This window comes from Brassica napus, chromosome A8 (assembly GCF_020379485.1).
Source record: "Brassica napus cultivar Da-Ae chromosome A8, Da-Ae, whole genome shotgun sequence".
Taxonomy (NCBI): Eukaryota; Viridiplantae; Streptophyta; class Magnoliopsida; order Brassicales; family Brassicaceae; genus Brassica; species Brassica napus.
Genome location: NC_063441.1, coordinates 3,905,154 through 3,924,677, shown reverse-complemented (window position 1 = coordinate 3,924,677; position 19,524 = coordinate 3,905,154). Strand labels below are relative to the sequence as shown.

Genomic DNA, 19,524 nt, shown 5'->3' with positions numbered 1-19,524 from the left:
AATAAATATAAAAATACAAAAATATAAAATTCATAAAAAAACAAAACCAATCATAAAAAGTCTATAAAATTCACAAAATTCAAAAATTCACAAAATGTATTTTAAATTATTTTATTGATAAAATAAATATAAAAATAATCATAAAATTTTACAAAAATAAATAATCATAACAATATTTATATTATTTTATTAGTAAAATAATTATAAAATAAGTATAAAATAAGTAAAATATAAAAATCCATAAAAAAATTCAAAACAAATCATAAAAATGCTAGAAATTCATAAAATATTCACCCAAAAAATTAAATTATTTTATTGATAAAATAAATATAAAAATACACAAAATATAAAAAATCATTAAAAAATTCAAAACAAATCATAAAAAGTCAATAAAATTCACAAAAAATAAAAAAATTCACAACGAATATTTTAAATTATTTTATTAATAAAATAAATATAAAAATACCGAAAATACAAAAATTCATAAAAACTTCAAAACAAATCATTCACGAGAATCATTTGAAGATAGTGAATTTTTTCTAATCTGAATTAGAGTAATCATAACCCAGAGACTGATTGCTATTTTAGATTTTTTTTTAATATGTTATGTTCTATGTGTGTGTTGGTTGGATTTGGAAAAGTTCAGGATTGTTAAAGGGAAGAATGTATACTAATGATAGCTAGAGCTTGATTGCATGCCGTATTACCAACCCCAAGCGAGAATCAGTAATTTTGCTCTCGTAGTCTTATCTCACTCTCTCTTTTCGCTAGCTGTAAGCAATTAAATTTTTTTTTCAGAGATTGATTAGAAGAGGTTATAGCTTTGATTTTTTTGCTTTAGATTCTGTGGTTTTATTTTTAGATTTTATTACTGTAGAACTAATTTAAAGTTTAAAAGCACTAAACATAAAACTGTAAAAACATTAATTTCTAAATCAATTTATTTCATTTTCAAGTTTTTGGGCTATAACTTTAGATTTTCTTACTAGAGCTTGATTGCTTTAGTTTTCACTGAAGAGAATATTGGAATTGTATAGAGCACTCATGACTATCACCAATCATTCCCTTGATTTTTTTACATTTTGGCGCAAGTAATTACGCAAGTCACGTGGAATAGTACCACAAATAAGGGCAAATAAGTAATACCATATTAATAACATATGAGCAAGTCACGTGTTCGCACGCTCCTTTTTTCGATATACAAATATATTAACATAAACCACAAGGTAATTTTCTTATTTTATTATAAATATACATTAAATCTATAAATTATACATACATATAACTCTAAATATTATACATATCTATGCAATGGCCATACAAACTGTATAATTAATATAAGTTTGTATATAATCTATAAATTATGTTATGTGTGGAACATTCACATGATAAACTGTATATTCAAGCAGTAATATTTGATCAAGTTTCTTATTGACATTTCCTTTAAATTAATTTATAATTCTCAAATTAACAAAACTTTTTTTAGAACATCAAAATTAATTTCAGGCGTAAAACACGCATCCTTCTATTTGCTTTTAGGAAAACGAACAAGTCTAAAGCATTCACATATTACATGAGCAAAGAATGTGGAATTTTTCTAAATTTGATTCGTTTAAACCGGACCATAATAATGTGAGTAGCTTAAATTAGATATTTTTATTATGTATATATGTAAGAATACTTCTTCTTCTGTTGTAAAAAAAATAGAACACTTTATCTATTTCCTAAATTTTAACTCACCATCAATTCATTTCTGTTATCCACAATGAGGAAATCCCTTCAACTCTTATTCACCTTCTTAACCGTATTCATCATTCTTTCATTAGGTTTGTCTTTATATCTTACTATATTGCATACAATTATTTTATACTAAATTGATTATAATAATTAGATAATTTAAATTATATTTTCAATATATTGTAGACCTCCTGCATTTTTTTTTTACTATATAAAATATAGTATCAATTATATTTTAATGCAAATTCATAAATACCTAGCAAGCTAGAAAATATTGAAACTGAGTCAAACATTTTTGTGTTAAACTAAAAAGGATCAACCTTAAAATATTTTAAGATTTTATTTACTATTTTGATCCATTTTTATTTTTAAATGTATATTTTTTATACATGATGGAGAAATACTGTGATAAAACAATTCTAGATATTTTTGTTTTTATCATCTATTTCTTTACATTTTTTCATGCACATACAAATATTTTAACCAACATTTTTCATAATATGGATGAACTATAGTTCTTATGTAAATTTGTGTTATATTTTGAATAACATAATATATATATATATATATATATATTAAATTTATTATAGTTAATATGTTATGATTTTGCAATATATACAATATTTGTGCTTAAAACTGCAAAAAAAAATTAAAATTAATATGCACGCATTTCTGTAAAATACAAAAATAATTTTTTTCATCAAATAATTTTTGTTTTTGATTTACTAATAAAGTATAGGTGTATTTTTATTTAAAATGCTTAAAACAAAAGTAAGTAAGAATTTTGTTGATATATATTTTTTTATAATTCATAAATAAATATTATCATTATTTTTTCTTTCTTATAAAATTTGAGATTTTGTATCTAACAGGAATGATGATAGATGCACAGAAAAAGGAAACAAAACTATGTCCTTATAAAATCGCACATAACTCAAAGCAATGTTTTCCAATACTATGTCGAAATGAGTGTAAGAAGAAATTCCCACCTAGTGGTAGTGGTGTTTGTTCGGATTCTAAGGGATTTTGTGATTGCAATGCTCCTTGTAAGGGTTCTCGCTAAAGGTTGTGAATGTAATACACAACCCAAAGTCTATATTACCTTTTTAACAATAAATGTCTAAATATTTTGTGTCACTAAAATAAAGTATTATAATATTTGTATCAGATCTGTGGATATATTTATAATAAATAATAATATGAATGTTAAATGAATGCAATTCCCAATAATAAGATTGGACTTTTGTTATAAAACCAATGATCTCCAATGTCATCTCTCCTTGCTAATTCTCTTTCTGTCAATTTCGGATTTTCCAAACCTGCATGAAGTACAAGTTAGAAGTTGGATATGAAGACGAACAACTTGCTTTTGAAATTGACGATATCAGACGAACAAAAGATCATAGAATGAGAGAACCCCACCAAAATCGATTCCTAGAATGAGAGTTCAGAAGCCTGAAGTTTTAAAAATGTGACTCTTGGCTACCAAAAAAGTTTTGCAGAGAAGGTGGAAAAAACAAACATCAATCAATTGAGCGGACTCTTGGAAAAGAAAAAAAACTTCATAAGACGTTTTGCAGAGAGAAAACAGAATCAATTAAGCTGAATAAAATTGAAGTTGTTCAGTATGTTAATGTGTTGACCAAAGGAAGCTACTCTAATTTAAAACCATATACATGCCATTTATGTATGTTTTGCTTGAGGACAACCAAAAGGGTAAGTCTGTAGGAGTTGATAAACCATGGATTTTACCCACTTCTAGCCATGGTTTATAGGTGTTTTAAGATATATTTACTACGATATAGAGTCTATTTAGAGAGTTTACAGGTTCATGGACGATTTGGAGGAAAGTGGTGATTTTGGTGTCTTTTGGAGAATTTTGATTGTCTAGCTATGGATGGAGACTATCCCACTGTTATATTGAGCCCATCGTTTGATACATGTTAGCGCTTTGAGTTAGCTTTCCAGTTCCACCGGTTTGAGGTCAATCAGCATTTTATAGAAGAAGTTATGCCCATTTTACTGAAGAGTGGCCAGTCTGCTTCGCGAGAGAAAGCTGTCAAGGAGATGAAGGACTGTCGATCGACGATAATGCCAGAATATGGGCCGAGCATATTTTATGGCCGACTGAAGCCCATAAGCAACCACAAATTACAAGAATACCCTTAGATGACCTAAAAACCTATTTATGTGTTTTCTAAGCCATTGTTGACGGCTACGCTTTCTTTTATTCATTGTTGTTAGTTAGGAGAGAAGGGATGAACTCCTTCAGAGTCCTTTTGGAATTCCATTGGTTTTGGTTTTAATATATCTTGCAATTTCTTCTACGCATCTATGATTTTTGTGACAAACATCATGCATGAGTAGATCCACCTGCTAGGTTTAGGAATTTCTAGGGCTTTGAATGAACTTCTGAATTATATGATTGTTAGGATATCTAAAGATCTCTACATCAGGATATATTGTAATATTAGGATCTAGAGTAGTTGAAAAATCTCGAGAGTGTGACTAAATGCTTGAACCTAGAATCATAGGACAATTGAGAGGCACAAGAGTGCAATCAAATAACGGAACCTAAATCCTGTTGGATTAGACACCTAGGCGCATACTAGCATTGGTCTAGGAATCTAGTTGAACATAATCGATCAGATCGATAACGCTTGCCTAAGGCAGCGTCGATCGACGCTCATAACGTAGCATCGATCGATGCTCATACCGTAGCATCGAATGATGCTCATACCATAGCATCGATCGACACTCATACCATAGCATCGATCGATGCTCGATCCGTGTTGGCATACGAGTGCTGAAACACTGAACTTAGTCAATAGATTAGACTCACAGTGAGAGCTGGTTTTCTTTTGCATTAGATATCGAGTTCTAGAATCAAGACTTAGCATCTATAGACTAGAGTTCTAATAACCTGAATGAAACCCTAAGTCTAGTAACCATCTTTCCATCAAACAACCTCACTATTATTTACCGAACAACTACCTTGTTCACCTTGCTTAGCTATATTTACTGTTTTATTATTCATTGCTTAATACATTGTTTGACCTAGCATAGTCTAAATCTAAAGTCTTGCAGCAGAACTTTTGATTCCTCAAAAGCAAAGGATCTCTTAGGCTACGCTCCTGTTGTGCCACTTCAGGTTTACACAAACTTCTTTTTTCATTAGAGACATATAGATCGATATAATCATTCTGTTTCGGTGCCAGTAATCCGTTTCACTTTCACTAATCTTTAACTACAGGAAGGTATAAAGAGGACAATAGACTCATTCTCACACTTGACGGCTCAAAACCAACCCAAAAAAGAGGGTACGTATTGGTTTAACGTATACCATTGTTTTCCTTTCGTTTTAATTTGTATATTGAAAAGAGTGATTTTTTGTGGCATGGTTGCTATTTGCAGTTAATGATACAGTTCAATGGAAGAAGCAGACACTCATTGCAATAGTCATTCTGATTACTCTCTATATTAACTTTGTTGCAACAACCGGATACTCTGCCATACCAATTGCAAACTTGTTAGCATTGATCATTTTCTTTTTGAGATTTTTCGGCAATAAGAAGAGTGACTAAAGAAGATGACTCCATAGTCCCAATAATCCCAAAAAACAATTGTGTATTACTAATCAGTTTGTAATCAATTTTTCTTTTATATATTTTGTCAGCTTAATTAACAAAATATTAAGTTCCTCAAAGGAAAAAAACATTATGAGAGAATTCCGCGGGAAATCACATTCTTGACCGCGTCGTTATATGATATCCTATAATACAAGCGTTCATATTAATAACCTTCTTGTCTCCAGTGTATTATTATATGATTATCCTAAATAAGTTCCAAAAGGGTCACAGCAACATTGCAGTTGTCTACAGGGATCGTGACTGGCAATGAAGAGGTTGTCTGAGTTATCATCTTGGAGGATGTTATTCAAGAGCTTCTTCAGCTAAACTCAACACCTCTTTTTAGCATTAGAGATTCTAACTGAAGAATCATAAGCTAAATGTTTTTGCTCTGACCCTTGAACATCCCCAACAGGATAATAGTGAAGATGCAGGAGTAACCGATTTACTTATCAATATATACACGTTCCTTTTGTTTAAGACAGCATCAAAATATAATTATTTGTCACATATAAACTCTCCACGCACGGTTTTGTATTCATTACCGCCCAGAGGATGCTATTGCATTTAGAAACTGAGAAGAGATGGAATCTTAAAAGAAAACTTGGTTTATTAAAATAGTTATAAAGAGGGTACATAACTCAAAAGCATAAACGCATAGATAAAAGCACAAAATGACATGCCCATTGCTTTCACCTAACTCCAATGATTGTCTCTGTCTTCTCCTCCTACTTCCTTCTTCTTCTTTTTCTTCCCCTTCTGCTTTCTTCGTTTTCTACTCCTGCTTTCATCTGGTTTATTCTTCCTCTTTTTACCATAAAATTGACTAAAACCATTTTCATCATCATCGTCTTCTTCATCTTCTCCTTTATACACATATGGAACATATATGCTTGAGTTTAGTAGCTTTGGATCCTTAACATTAAGATCCTCAGCATGGTGTGCAGAAGGGTAGAATCTACTACAGTCGTCTAAAAAGACGTAGACTCTACTAGGTTTTTTGGAAGCTTTGTGGTATTCTCCGAAGCCTTGGATTTCAACACGTCGAATGGTGTTCCGTTCAGGATTGAAGTAGTAAATATAAAACGGCTGTTTGGACGTATAATCAGCCATCGACAACACAATTTCACCAGTAGAAATCACTCCAACCACTGAAGCATAATGCGGGAAGAGTTTATCACCCCTCAGAGTGTAGGAATATTTCTACCATTTTTCTTTCTCCACATCCTCTAGAACCCACACACGCAACTCAATGGCATCATCAGTGAGATCATCATAGTAAATCACACCTAACTTACCATTATAGTTTACCAATTCACAAAAGCTTTCCGGATAAAGAAACTTGAACTTCTCAGACCGAATATCAAAGCATGCTATTGCAAAACTAGACTTCCCCCTAATCTTTTCCATACACTGAGACGTGTCACCTAAGTAATACAAAACCCCATTAATGCATACCCCTTCACTCAGATTCTCAAGTCTTAATGAACAATGGATCTTTCTCCACCTCATTCCTTGAGTTCCCAGTGTCATAATTCTGTGATCATTAGGACCACATGGATAAGCCATGTGCAATACCTTGTATTGCTTTTCAACAGGATCAAACCCAAAAAAACTATACGACTTTCTGTACCTTCTGATAAAAGGTAAGATCTCATATCGTCCTGTTTTAGGGTTACAAATTACAGGCACTCCATCGTAACCCGCCTTAACCGACATACAAGAGAAATAGATCAAACCAGAGGCATACCCGCATGCGAACTTTCGGTCATAACGAGGAAAGATCCACCACGTATCGTCTGGAGGGAACTTCATATGAAATTCAGGGGTTAATACAAGAGAAGATGATGGCTTCTCATGTGGACTCATATGCTGAGGCAACGAAAAGAAGCTCCACACACATTTTTTTCGATAGCGAATATGAGACGTGGCTGGGTCGAAGACTTGGTCAGGAACAAATCTTTGAAGTATGGCCGATCAAGTATTGATGCCCATTGCTTGGACACGCAATGAAACCTAGCGATTGACTTTGCTGGCAATCTTGACAATATCTCGTGGCTGAGTTCCACAGGGATAGGATCCGTAGCCATGATCGTTATGCTTGTCTGTGTGAGAGAGAGGGAGGTGTTGAAGTTTATATTAAGACCTAGGCAAACCTAGCTATGTCAAAAGACCTAGCTACCATATGGAAAGCGGCAGAGAAAATATACAAAAAAGTTAGGGCGGCGTTGCTGAATTTCCTTTTCTTACCAAATAAACTTTAATATTTTTTGGATGAAATAAAAAAGAAGAAATATTACATTTTTTTTTCTCAACTGCAATTATACTGTTTCTGTAGCAAAAACTACACATGACTTTTTACTTTTTAGTATTAGCGACAAGTCATATTTACGCCTTGCTAAATGCCGACTTTGTAATCTTTACTAGATTCTAATCCGTATTAAAACGCATGATTATTTTTTATAAAATGGAGTTATAAGAGAAAATTAGACTTTGACACGCGCGCCCGTGTGTCAAAAGAACCGAATACCCGAATCAAAAGAACCGAACCGATCTCGATCCAAAAAAGTAGTACCAAACCCAAATCGAAATTGATTAAATATCCGAATTATTCAAAATTTTATTTTTTGGAGGACCGAAACCGAATCCGATCCGAACCGAGTATTCTGGGTACCCGAATATATCTGAAATGGATTTATATACTTATATATATTAATTATTTTTAGATTTAATATATATAAAAACATCTAGAATATATATGATACTTTTAAGCTGGTTTAAATACTTGAAAATATATACAAATAATCTATAGTAAATATATAAAATAGTAAAAGTATACTTAAAACACCAAAAATACTTAAAATAATTATTGATTCTCTATCCAAATATTTGAACTAAAATAGTGTATATGTTAAGTTTAGGTATCCTTACATATGTTATTCAAATTTATATTTAATATATTATTTTGTTTATAGTTTTTGAGAAATTTAAAGTATATAAATATATAATGAATTTTAAAATTTTAAAAGTAATTTAAATGAGTTATCCGAACTCAAACCAAACCCGTAAAAATCCGAAATGAACCTGAACTAAAATTTAAAAATATTAGAATGATGCTGAAATCTTTGACCACAGAAACCCGAATTGAACCCGATTAGGTACCAGATAGATAGTTTTTCATAATATAATGCACTTCCAAATTTTCTAAAAATATATAGCCTATTACTTTTTTTCTCTCTTAATTATACTGCTATCCATGTTTCCAAACAAACCTATTTTTTAAAACTATAATCTATGTTTCCAAACAAACCTCCTTTTTAAAACTGCAATCCATGCTTCCAAACATTTTTTTTTTTAAAATACAATCTATGTTTCCAAACGAAGTTTAAAAAAAATTGCTATACATGTTTCCAAACAAATTTAATTTGTACTTGAGTTTTACTGTTTTAATAAGATAGATATAAAAAAATTTGGGCAGCATTGCTGAATTTCCTTTTCTTAGCAAATCTTACACTCGCATGCGCGGAGTGAATTCTTATGATAATGTTTGTTTATTAAATGGTTTTAACATTTTGCAACACTACAGTTTTTATCAATTATAAAATGACGAATACAAATGTTAGTCTCCTAAATATATCATCCTTGTTGAAGAGTTAACGTATTACATCTCATTTTAATTATTTTTAAAACTTCATATCCACAAAATAAAATTAAGTTTTGTGCCTGACACAAATCACCAAAACCAAATAGGCAACATCAATTGTATAATGACGAAAGGGGGTTAAGTTTTCTGCTCTCGATTTGTTTACTATTGACTCTGCATAAGTGATTTCATTTTCTACCTCTATAAAATTGTGTTTTCGTTCTCGTCTTTATTTCATTGATATGAGTTAACTTTATAAGTTTAACTTGTTTTATGAATTCGGTGAATTACATAAGTGTCAATTAAAAAAAATGGACATCTGTAAAAATTAGTTTCACTCCATATACATATCTAAGAATTAAAATTTTGAAAAAAATCATCGGAAACTATATTAATAGATTATAATTCGAATCTAATATATCAAGCTGTTATAAAATACAAGTGCAGACTCGAAATATAAATGTCTGTCTAGTATATATTCACCAGCTCGGTCTAAAAATCATCTAATTAGAATAACAAAACAAATTACTTATTTCACGAACGGGTAATATCCGAATCCGAAGATAACCAAACATAAGTATACCTAACCCTATATTTCTAGTTTATTTCTCTCATTTTATTCAAAATATTTATATTAATGATGATTATTGCCCAAAATTATATAATATACATACAATTATGGACAAAATCGTTTGCTACTCACTTAAAATACATATCAAGTTCTGTTTTCTTACATTAACAAAAGTTACATCTAAAATTTCAAAACAACAACTAAATTAGTGTCTTTCTATTTTTAAGTTCTATCTTCAAACCTATTAATAGTTTAATATTTTAAAAATTAGAAAACCAGTTAATTTAAAATATATTTTAAATTCAAAAAACTTAAAAATGAATAATTTATTTATTTTTTCTTCAAATTTTAAATACCCGAACCCGACCTAAAATATTCCGAACCCGAACATAAAATACCCGAACCCGACTCGAAGTGTATTTTAAATTTGGTTTAAATAATTTTAAACCGGGTTCGGGTATTTTATGTTCGGGTTTATTTAAATTTTAGGTATGTGTGGTTTGTAGTTCAGGTATGGGTAAGGGTTGGAGTAATTTGAGGCGGAACATAAAATACCCGAACCTAAAATAATTTATTTAAATTTTAAATACCCGAATCAAATTTTAAACTAGAATGTGTGGTTTGTAGTTCAGTTACTGACTTGTTTTGTCAGTTAATCTTTTTTTTTGTTTTATAATTATTTTGTTTTCTTATAAGAATATTAGGATGAATTTTTTCTAGTAAATATGTGTCAAAAACGTAATGTAAACATTTCATTCTCGAAATATTGAATATTTTAAAACGGCATCTAACCTTATTTTCTACCAATAAATTTATTTATATGTACAAAAAATGAACAATGGCTTAGTTAAAACAATTCCCTATAGCACCGGTTATTAATTACCATTGCATACATTAAAATCTTGATAAATAAAAGGTTTGAATTAGTCTACGTAGGAGTGAGAAATGTAAAAATACATAATGAAATGATTTCAGGTATACTATATTGTATTGTGTATGTCATATTTAGAGATAGATATTTTTGTATGTAGAAACTAAATGTCATTTGGTAAGAACATCAGTCATGTTTATTGATTTCCAAACAATTGGTAAGCAAAATGAATTAGTGTAACATAATTTTCAGATTTATATATTTAATATCCAATCTAGTCTTAACATTAACGGAAAAGTTCATATGTCCAAATTTAAATAACAACCTTTTATCAATAGATATAAGTAGAACTCTAAATAAATATATTATTTAAATGGATTTTGAACCATAGTTGATTATGTAAAATTATCATTATGTATGTAGTTGGATATCATATTTATTAAGCAATATTAAAATTTCTACTTTGCAAATGGGTAGTATAAAAATTTATTTTGAAAATGTTTAGTTGGATACATATGAATTTACTATATTTTCAAAAACGTAAATTTATATATTTACATTGGGTAGTTTGCAAATCAGTTACTTTTTTGTCAATAAAATGATAAAATCTTGATCTAAATCTTGATAAAATGAAAATAATTAAATATTGATCACATTGTTAGAAAATAAGTTCAGAATTATAAATATTAAACATAACAAAGTTTAAATTATTTATGTAACATATCATGAGATAGGGTAAATGTTTAATAAATCCTTATCTCTTGTTATTATCGTTTGTTTAGGTTAGATTTACAAAAGATTTTTTGGTTGATAGTAATTTTAACAATATTAAGTTAGTTATCTAAAGTTCATCATGATTCTAAAGAAAATGTTTCTGTTTTTAGTATAATTTTAGGAAATGATTTATGTTAGATAACTTTGTTAGAGTTTTAAAAACTATAGGAAGATGAAATAAAAATCGTTTTATAAAAAAATTCCTGGTTCTGAAACCGTCTTCAACAATTGAGGATTGCAAACGTTACGTGAAACTGTCTTAGATTCCTCATGTTTTGCATTGCCCTAATGAAGATTTCTAATTCCGAATGAAGGGATGAAATGCTGGCTCTCATGTTCGTCGCCTCCATCATCCCATCAATTTTTTTCTAATGTGCTAGCTATACCAACCTTGTCCCGAGTAGTTGGGCTATTCTTTCATGACTTATCCGTAAACACCATCGTCCCAATATGTGAGGTAATGTTTCCGGCTCACCTCTCTAGTTTCGGTGACTCGTTGTGTTAGTGATGTTTGTGCCTCGACCCAAAGTGTTGATTAAGTTTCTGCCAATTGGAGAGTATCTCTAGGATTGGTATCTATGTTGCTGAAAAAAATCATGTTGTTTCGTCCTTTCAAAATATACCATAAAATTCATGCAAACTAATGATTATCACTTGGGGTGAAATCCTCTAAAACAAATGATCTGTATTTGAAAAAATCGATTAAGTAGAAAAATTAACTGCATTCGATGAGATTTTTGAGAGAGCCCACACTTGGACAGTCGTGAGACATTAAAAACAAACATGATTTATTGATTCGATTCAGGGTGGACTCCCGCTCTACATCGTGCACACCCGCTCGACATCCTAAAACTATTTTCCATAAAAATGCTTAATCTTGGGTGGACAACATATTTTGTAAGAATATGCCTTTAGAGGAGGTGATAGTTGGTCCATACACAGGAAGCGTCCTTCTTGTAGCAGGGCACACCCGCTCGACTTGATAATCAAATTTAATCGTGTATTTTCCATTTTTGGTGAAGTGCCATCCATCTTGATCGATCATTTGGGTCCGATTCAGTATTATACTTTCTATAATTTCCACATCATCTGGATCCACCAAAGCCCAATTGCATGTGGGTTTCATGTTTCTGATGTCGCATTGATGAGAAAATTCTTTGTACGATTTAGATAATGATTATGTTGATACTGTTTACTGGTATTAGGCTGCTGGTTGAAAACCATGGATCATTTAATACTAATGTGGATTATCTTGATCTCACTTTTTTTATTAGTCTTTTGCCAATTAATGAATTAAAACATAATTCGAACACTTAGTGAACAAATATATAATCATTTTAATTTATACAAATATAAATATATACATATTTTTATTTTCAATTCTAAGTTAATTTAAAAATTATATATTTCTAGTTTGGTTATTAGTTTAAAATTTTCTTTAAATGATGATACATATAATATATTGGTATATTTGAAGCATCTTACCAAAAAAAAATTAAAACTTCATAAATGCAATTTGACATGTCAAAATTAAAACATGTCATCATTTTTACTGAATTATGTCATATTTTTATAATTAAATGAATTTGGTGATGACACACAAACAAAATTCAAAAAAATACTTTCCAAATATTGTATATATTGTTCACTGAGTTATTCATATTATGTTGTTTTATATAATATATATAGATATATAGATAGATTTTGAACTTAAGAGTAAGAACAACATTTATTTTTGAAAACTTTATTGTACTAACCAATGGTGTACAACTATATCAACAAGTGTAAAAACTTAAAACCATACAACTTTATTAATCCTAAGGTTAAAGCCGCAACAGATTCACGCAATTTTATTGTGAATTTGGTGTATTAAATAGACAGTAATTGATTTATTACTGAGCTCTATTATCTCTTAGAGTTTGACATGTAAACTTTATGGGTTCTTAAAACAAGAAGTTCACTTGTTTGAATACATAGCTTGAAAGTGTCAGATTATCAAGTGTCAGACGATAGAAGAGAATGGCTTATGTAATAAACCAACGAATACGAAAGATATAATTTAAATTATATGAAAATGATGCTTCTATCCAGAATTGTGTTCATTGGTTTTATACATGAAATAATTTCACAGACTCGCATATCTTTCTGTACCTACCATCTCTCGGCAGTTAGTTCTACTCATGAAACACCAAAGCATCACAAATGAAAGAAGAAAAGAAAAGAACTTTCAAGAGGGTGTGAAGTGAGAGAGCCATATCAAAATTAAAAATAAACTGCTTTGGAGTTTGCTGGAGAATGGTGGTGGGTTGATCAACGAACTCATATCTCTGGGTGAAAATTAACAACCATAAGATCCATAAGACCGCTCCATATTACCTCACAATACTGTTTTTGTTAGTAGATTGACCAAATAAATTGCAAGTTGTGGAATCTGTTGGCTAGTCGCTCTCACTACTATGTCTATCTGCAAGATAACAACATTGACTATTAGCTTCGGCAACACACACATTCTTAGTGGAGTCAGGAGGAAATGTAAGTAGATACCTCCCAATGATCGTTTCCCTTCCATTGCGTCTTTCTTCTCTTGGCAACTTGCACATAGGAATGGACCATCCCATGGACGAAGCTTTGGGAAATTAGCCGATCCAGCATGGATCGAGACACCCTCTCCAGGTTTCACTTCTACTTGACACACAGCACACATGAACAACTTAAACATATTGCAAAGTGGATACTTCGTGTCTAATCTGCAATAAACAACAAGAACGAAGTTAAGTTTCACATATCAAAATGAATGAAAATATATTATTCTGTATTAACTATTGTTCTTTCTCAGAGAATCAAACCTCTCTGAAAGCATAGCAGACCCCTCTTCAAAGAGCTCTTCAACTACATCAGGTTCTGCATACTCTTTCTCAATATTAGAAGAGGAGTCTGAAGATTTTCTTTTGAACATGGACTTTAGCATTCCCTTTCCTTGCTTTTTTGGAGGCGGCACGGAAGCAGCTGGTTTTTCTGATGGTAATATATCAACCACGATGCATGTTGTATCATCACGAATACCCTTTTTCCCCACAGCTGCCTGTGTGAAGCAATGAAAACACATCAAGGTACTGCATGGAAAAGAATATAAGCAATTCAAAAATTATATACTTTAACAATATGTTCCGCCGAAGCTTCAGGTGGCAAACCCCGGCAACAATCAAGAGCCTCTTCTGCACTAATTGCATCCCACACACCATCACTTGAGATGATAAGTCGACCACCAGCTGAAGATAACTACACAACAGCCAAAAATTAGATACGTTTTTTTCAACTAGCCCCATAACCACAACAGGAGAGAGTTAAAGAATTTTGAACCTTGACTTGCTTCACATAAGGAACTGGAACAATGTATTCGCCAACATCCAGATCTCCAATGGATCTCGAGAGACAGAGACCACCAGGCCAACATCTCAGAGGACCAATCTAAAACAATTCAGATTTTTACAGCACAAAGAAGTTTCATATGTTTTACATTCTACAAAACGCGCATTAGTTGACAATGTATTGTTTAAAAGAAGTACCTCAGTTCCACCACCAGTATTTAGCCGACCAACTTCACCACCACTTGCAGTGACGCGATCTCGCCTGTTAATAAAAACAAAGATATTATGATTCTATTACATACAATAAGTTCATTATTATTATTAGCTGAAGGTCAGCAGAAGGAACAAAGCTGATTTACTCTTCTTGGTTTATTTCAAGCCGATGATCAGCAGATAAGTAATAGACACCACCCTCCGCAGGCTCAAGTATGCAACGAGAGTCACCTACAGACGCAACACTCACCACCCATCCTTCTACTATGACAAACGTTACAGTCGTTCCAGACGTTCTTGCTGGAAAAAAAAAGACAGGAAACAACAACAAAAACTCAAAACATTTCCTTCACTAAAATCATAAATTTACTCAATGATGAAAGAGTTAAATACCTCTTTCCTGGAAATCTTTGTCAGTTTTAACAAATCCAGCAACCAAAGCTCTAGGAAGTGCCGCAACCCACTCATCTCTGTTGAGGTCAGAGGGTATTGCAGCTAGTACATTGTTCAGCAGGTTCTCCTTAGTGTAGATAGCTGCTGCAGAACCATTGTGTCCATCAAAAAGCTGCAATACCAAAGGATTTACAGAATAAGATGTTCATGTCAATCCAATCATTATAATATATTCTCAGGACCAAGATGAAAGAAAGAGGAAACAAATACCCCGAAGACGGAGAAGGTGGTAACGCCATCTCCAGTAACCCGTTGGCACTCAGTTTTAACGAAAGTGAAATCCTCTCCTTTCTTGCTCTGGTTAAACTGGCCGTGTACAAGTTCAGGGTTGTCTATCTTCTCATTTGCAGATTCACGCTTTAGCAAAACCGAAAGTGGAACTGTATGATGCTCTCCTTTAGTTGACATTGTCTGTCTCCCAAAGCTTAAATAAATTTAAAAAAAAAAACACACACACTAAAACCTTCCTCTAGCTTTTCTCTAGTTCTCTACCACCGTACAAAAGACCTGATACAAAATTACAAATTAAAAATTAATCACAGCCTCTTTAATCTCTAATTATAGCTTTATGAACGATCTTAATATACACGATTATTATTTAAAAAAATATTTATATATACATGTCTAGCACATGCTCAACGTTTCGATCCACCATTGCTAGATCGAACTCACGAGGAAGAAACAAAACGATCTAGTCATTAAAATTAGATCTTAAAATTAATTAAAAACCAAATTTGAAATGCGTTCTTTAAACGAGCTTTGAACGAATCAATCCAGTGAAGAAAAAGAACATGAACGAACGTAATGATCTGAGGCATCGAACGAACAGATTCTCAATAGCCTAACGAAATCGCGAAATGAATACGATCACATTCGTGAGGAGAAACTACACGATGAGGGGGGGGGGGGAGAAGTTACGATTTGGATCGAACGGAGATGCGATAATCGGCGACGGATATTACGCGGAGAGAGACGGCGATGAAGCTTTTAGTTCTTCCTCCGATCGAGAATCACGGATCACGGCGCTCTGCAGAAATGCCATGGACACAGCCGTAAGAGAGAGAGAGAGAGAGAGAGAGAGAGAGAGAGAGAGAGAGAGATTTGCAGAAAACGCGCAAACGAAGGTGTCTCTTTCTTTTCTGTCTATTTAATTTCTTTTTATTGTAATATTTTATATTTTTAAATTAATTGAAAACCTTCGCCGTTCTCTCTGCCATGAGCTGCACCGTTATGTTTTTATTCGGCGCAAATTAAAAGAAAACGCTGTCGTTTTCGATTCCCACGTGGTCGACCTGGCTTAACCCCCAAATCTCGCGCAAAAATTCAACAAATTACATACAGACATTTTATACATATGTACTACTTAGAAAACATCAATCACGCCTGGATTTTCAATTCTACTCTATTTTATTTTCTAGTTTTCAAACACAAAATTTTGGTGTTACTTGTTTTCAGTTCTATTAGGAAAAGTGTACATATAAAGAAATTGGATCCACAAGCTATTTTCCAATGAAAAATATTATATAACATTATATGTCTTCTCAACTATGATGTAGTTCTACATATCTCAGAAAAATAGTTTCAGACTTAATTCCCCATGGCATTGAAGTTTGAAATCTGAAAAACCATTAACCATGATTAATTGATTTACTGTTTTAAAATTAAACTATAAATCATTTTAAATAGACACTTAACTAAATTAAAGCTGACTTAGATCCAATTATGAGCCTAACTTGGATCATTTTCATTCAGAAGCTTTATGGTAGATTTAATTCTAGTTTTAATTTAGTTAAACATCGATTTAAAGTGGGTTATAGTTTAATATAAAAACTGCAAACTAATTATAATTACGGTTTATAAGTTTTTTTTTTAATTTTTAAAACATGGAGATATAAGTCTCAAAATTAAGTTTGAAACTATTGTTTTAGAGATACACTAGTGGTCTGTCCGCGCTTCGCGAAAAAACTTATATTTATTTAGTTTTAAAATTAACATTTATTTATATTTGATGTGTTTTAAGTTTTATCTACTAAATTTTTTTTGTGACATTGTATTATTTTGATATTTATATTATGCCTTTTTAAAATGGAAACAAATATTTATCTTTGTAAGCATATGATCATTGCTCCCAACACAATAGATGAAATGAGCTAATTCTATGGTGTGATTTTATTTTGGATGTGAAGATATTTTAATACGTTTGATGTGTATTTTACTTAATTGGTACTTCCATTTTTTCATGAGTTTTAAATACTAGAGTCGGTCTGCGCTATGCGCGGAATATGCTTTATATGGGATATAAACACTTATATTTTGTATGCTTTTGTTGTATTTTGGGCTCGAAACGATGAGTTTGGTGAGTTTCATGGTTAACGTTTGTATGAATAGATGTTGTATAACATTTCGATAGTAAAATATTGCAGTGTGAAGTTTAAATGGTCTTTTGTTTGTTTCTTTTAATAACACTAGGTCGTTTTCCGCGCTACGCGCAGTTTAATTAATTTTTAAATTTGACAATTTTGGAAATTTTTAACATCTAACTTATAGTAAAAAAAAAAGGGGAGGGGAAGCCATGCACTTATTTTGGTTGTTTAAAAGTTGCATATAATTTTATTTTGGTCTTTCTAAACTGTAATAAAGTTGTGTTGGAAGACGATAAAATATTGCTTTTAATTAAGTTTTCTTGAAGATCATCCTTTGAGTTGTATTGGTGTGTTTTTGCTCAAACTCATGTATTAAACTTGACTCTTATCCTCTAAGAAACTTTTGATGATTGTTATTTTATTGTCAAAGTAGAATTGTAGATTGTGGAAACTAATTCCTTGACCAGACCAACTTATTAATTTTGTTGTAGCTTCTGGATTATGGAAACTAATTCCTTGTATTGTATCATGCGTATTTTTCAAACTACGTCAACTTTAGCTTGCATGATTAACTGGTCATTTTTAATTTATTTTGTTTGAGAAAGTTGGAGATATTGTCACCTAAAAGTGGGTGAGGTGATCTTAGAGCACCTCCAATGGAGGTTCTTCAATCAAAACTCTCCTATTAAAATTAAAGAAAAAAAAAGAGAGAGAGTGAAAAGAGGTTCTAAAGAGCATCCTTATCGGTGTCTCTAATGACACCTCTTAGCACTAAACGGAAAAAAAAAGAAAATAAAAAAAAGAAGAAAAGCTTGGACATGCCTCTTGTTTAAAGGCCGTGAAGGGTTGCTGACTTGCCTCTTACTGCCACGCATCAACTTAAAATATTTAAATATACTTAAGAGTCTTTAAACACCTCTTAGGGATAAGGATGTTCTAAAAACTCTTATTTTAGAACCACTTCAAAACATTTTTCATCCACATGTCATTCAACTAACATTTTAATGATTTTAAAAAAATATCAAATTTATTTGCACAGTTAAAATATGAATATTTTTATTAGTTTAGAACCTTACATGATTTCTAATGGTTGGAGATGGTCTTAGATGTTAAATGCAAATGACATGAATATATATATATATATATATTAATTCGTACTTATTTGTTGGATTTTAAATAAATAATTCTAAAAATTAAATTCTCTGATAAACCTCTCAATTCCCCTAACTAACAATTCTTTTGTATTTAGTAATTGTCATTCTTAGGTTAATATTTATATGAGAATGGAATCCAAACAAAATGTTCAATAAATACTAATTGATCATCTTTTTTAAAAAAAAAATTAATATATATTTTTCATATTACAATTTTAACAATTGAATAACCACACTTATATCATATCTATCAGTTTAAATACCAAAATTTAAAGTGTATAATAAAAATTCAAAAATTTCAAATACTATGGTCAACTTTAGCTTTTGTTCGGACATTTGTAAGTCAAACAAAATTTACACCATATCTTACTATATATCAAAAGAGAAGTCACTTAAGTGATATTTTTTTGTGTATTTCTCGCAGGTGAAATTTTAGAGAATTATCTTAATTTTACTGGATGAATATTTTTTTAATTAAAGAGAAAAAGTAGTTCAATAACCAAATAATAACATTAACCAACTATCCAGTACAAAATGATTTATAGTAACTAATTATAAAATAATAGAAAGTTTATATAATCTCCCATCAATTAGTTTTTAGAAATTAAGTATTTGTAAATTATAAAAGTTTAAAAAGAATAATTTGTAACAACCAATATAACGAATTTCAATTTTTATAAAAGACATTGTAATATCTATTAATTTTAAGAAAAATATACATAATTTATTTATTATTTATATAATTATA

At 30.9% G+C, this 19,524-nt stretch overlaps 1 protein-coding gene, 1 long non-coding RNA gene and 1 pseudogene across 2 annotated transcripts; 1 reads left to right on the top strand and 2 right to left on the bottom strand.

Moving 5' to 3' along the window:
- Nucleotides 1–381: 381 nt before the first annotated feature.
- LOC111200019 lies at nt 382–2,967 on the top strand. The gene is made up of 2 exons (XR_002653743.2): nt 382–1,826; nt 2,610–2,967. It is a non-coding gene; the product is annotated as an uncharacterized LOC111200019 (long non-coding RNA).
- A 2,496-nt stretch (nt 2,968–5,463) lies between these two features.
- On the bottom strand, nt 5,464–7,914 carry LOC106405322 (annotated as a pseudogene).
- Nucleotides 7,915–13,269: 5,355 nt separating this feature from the next.
- LOC106371852 (probable protein phosphatase 2C 12) lies at nt 13,270–16,461 on the bottom strand. Its single transcript, XM_048737621.1, has 10 exons — nt 16,178–16,461; nt 15,470–15,766; nt 15,200–15,371; nt 14,953–15,106; nt 14,792–14,855; nt 14,586–14,693; nt 14,379–14,504; nt 14,072–14,307; nt 13,770–13,972; nt 13,270–13,689 (listed from the first exon to the last, which is right to left on the bottom strand). The coding sequence occupies exons 2-10, from the start codon at nt 15,665–15,667 to the stop codon at nt 13,664–13,666; spliced, it is 1,287 nt and encodes a 428-aa protein (XP_048593578.1). The 5' UTR covers nt 15,668–15,766; nt 16,178–16,461; the 3' UTR covers nt 13,270–13,663.
- Nucleotides 16,462–19,524: the final 3,063 nt, after the last annotated feature.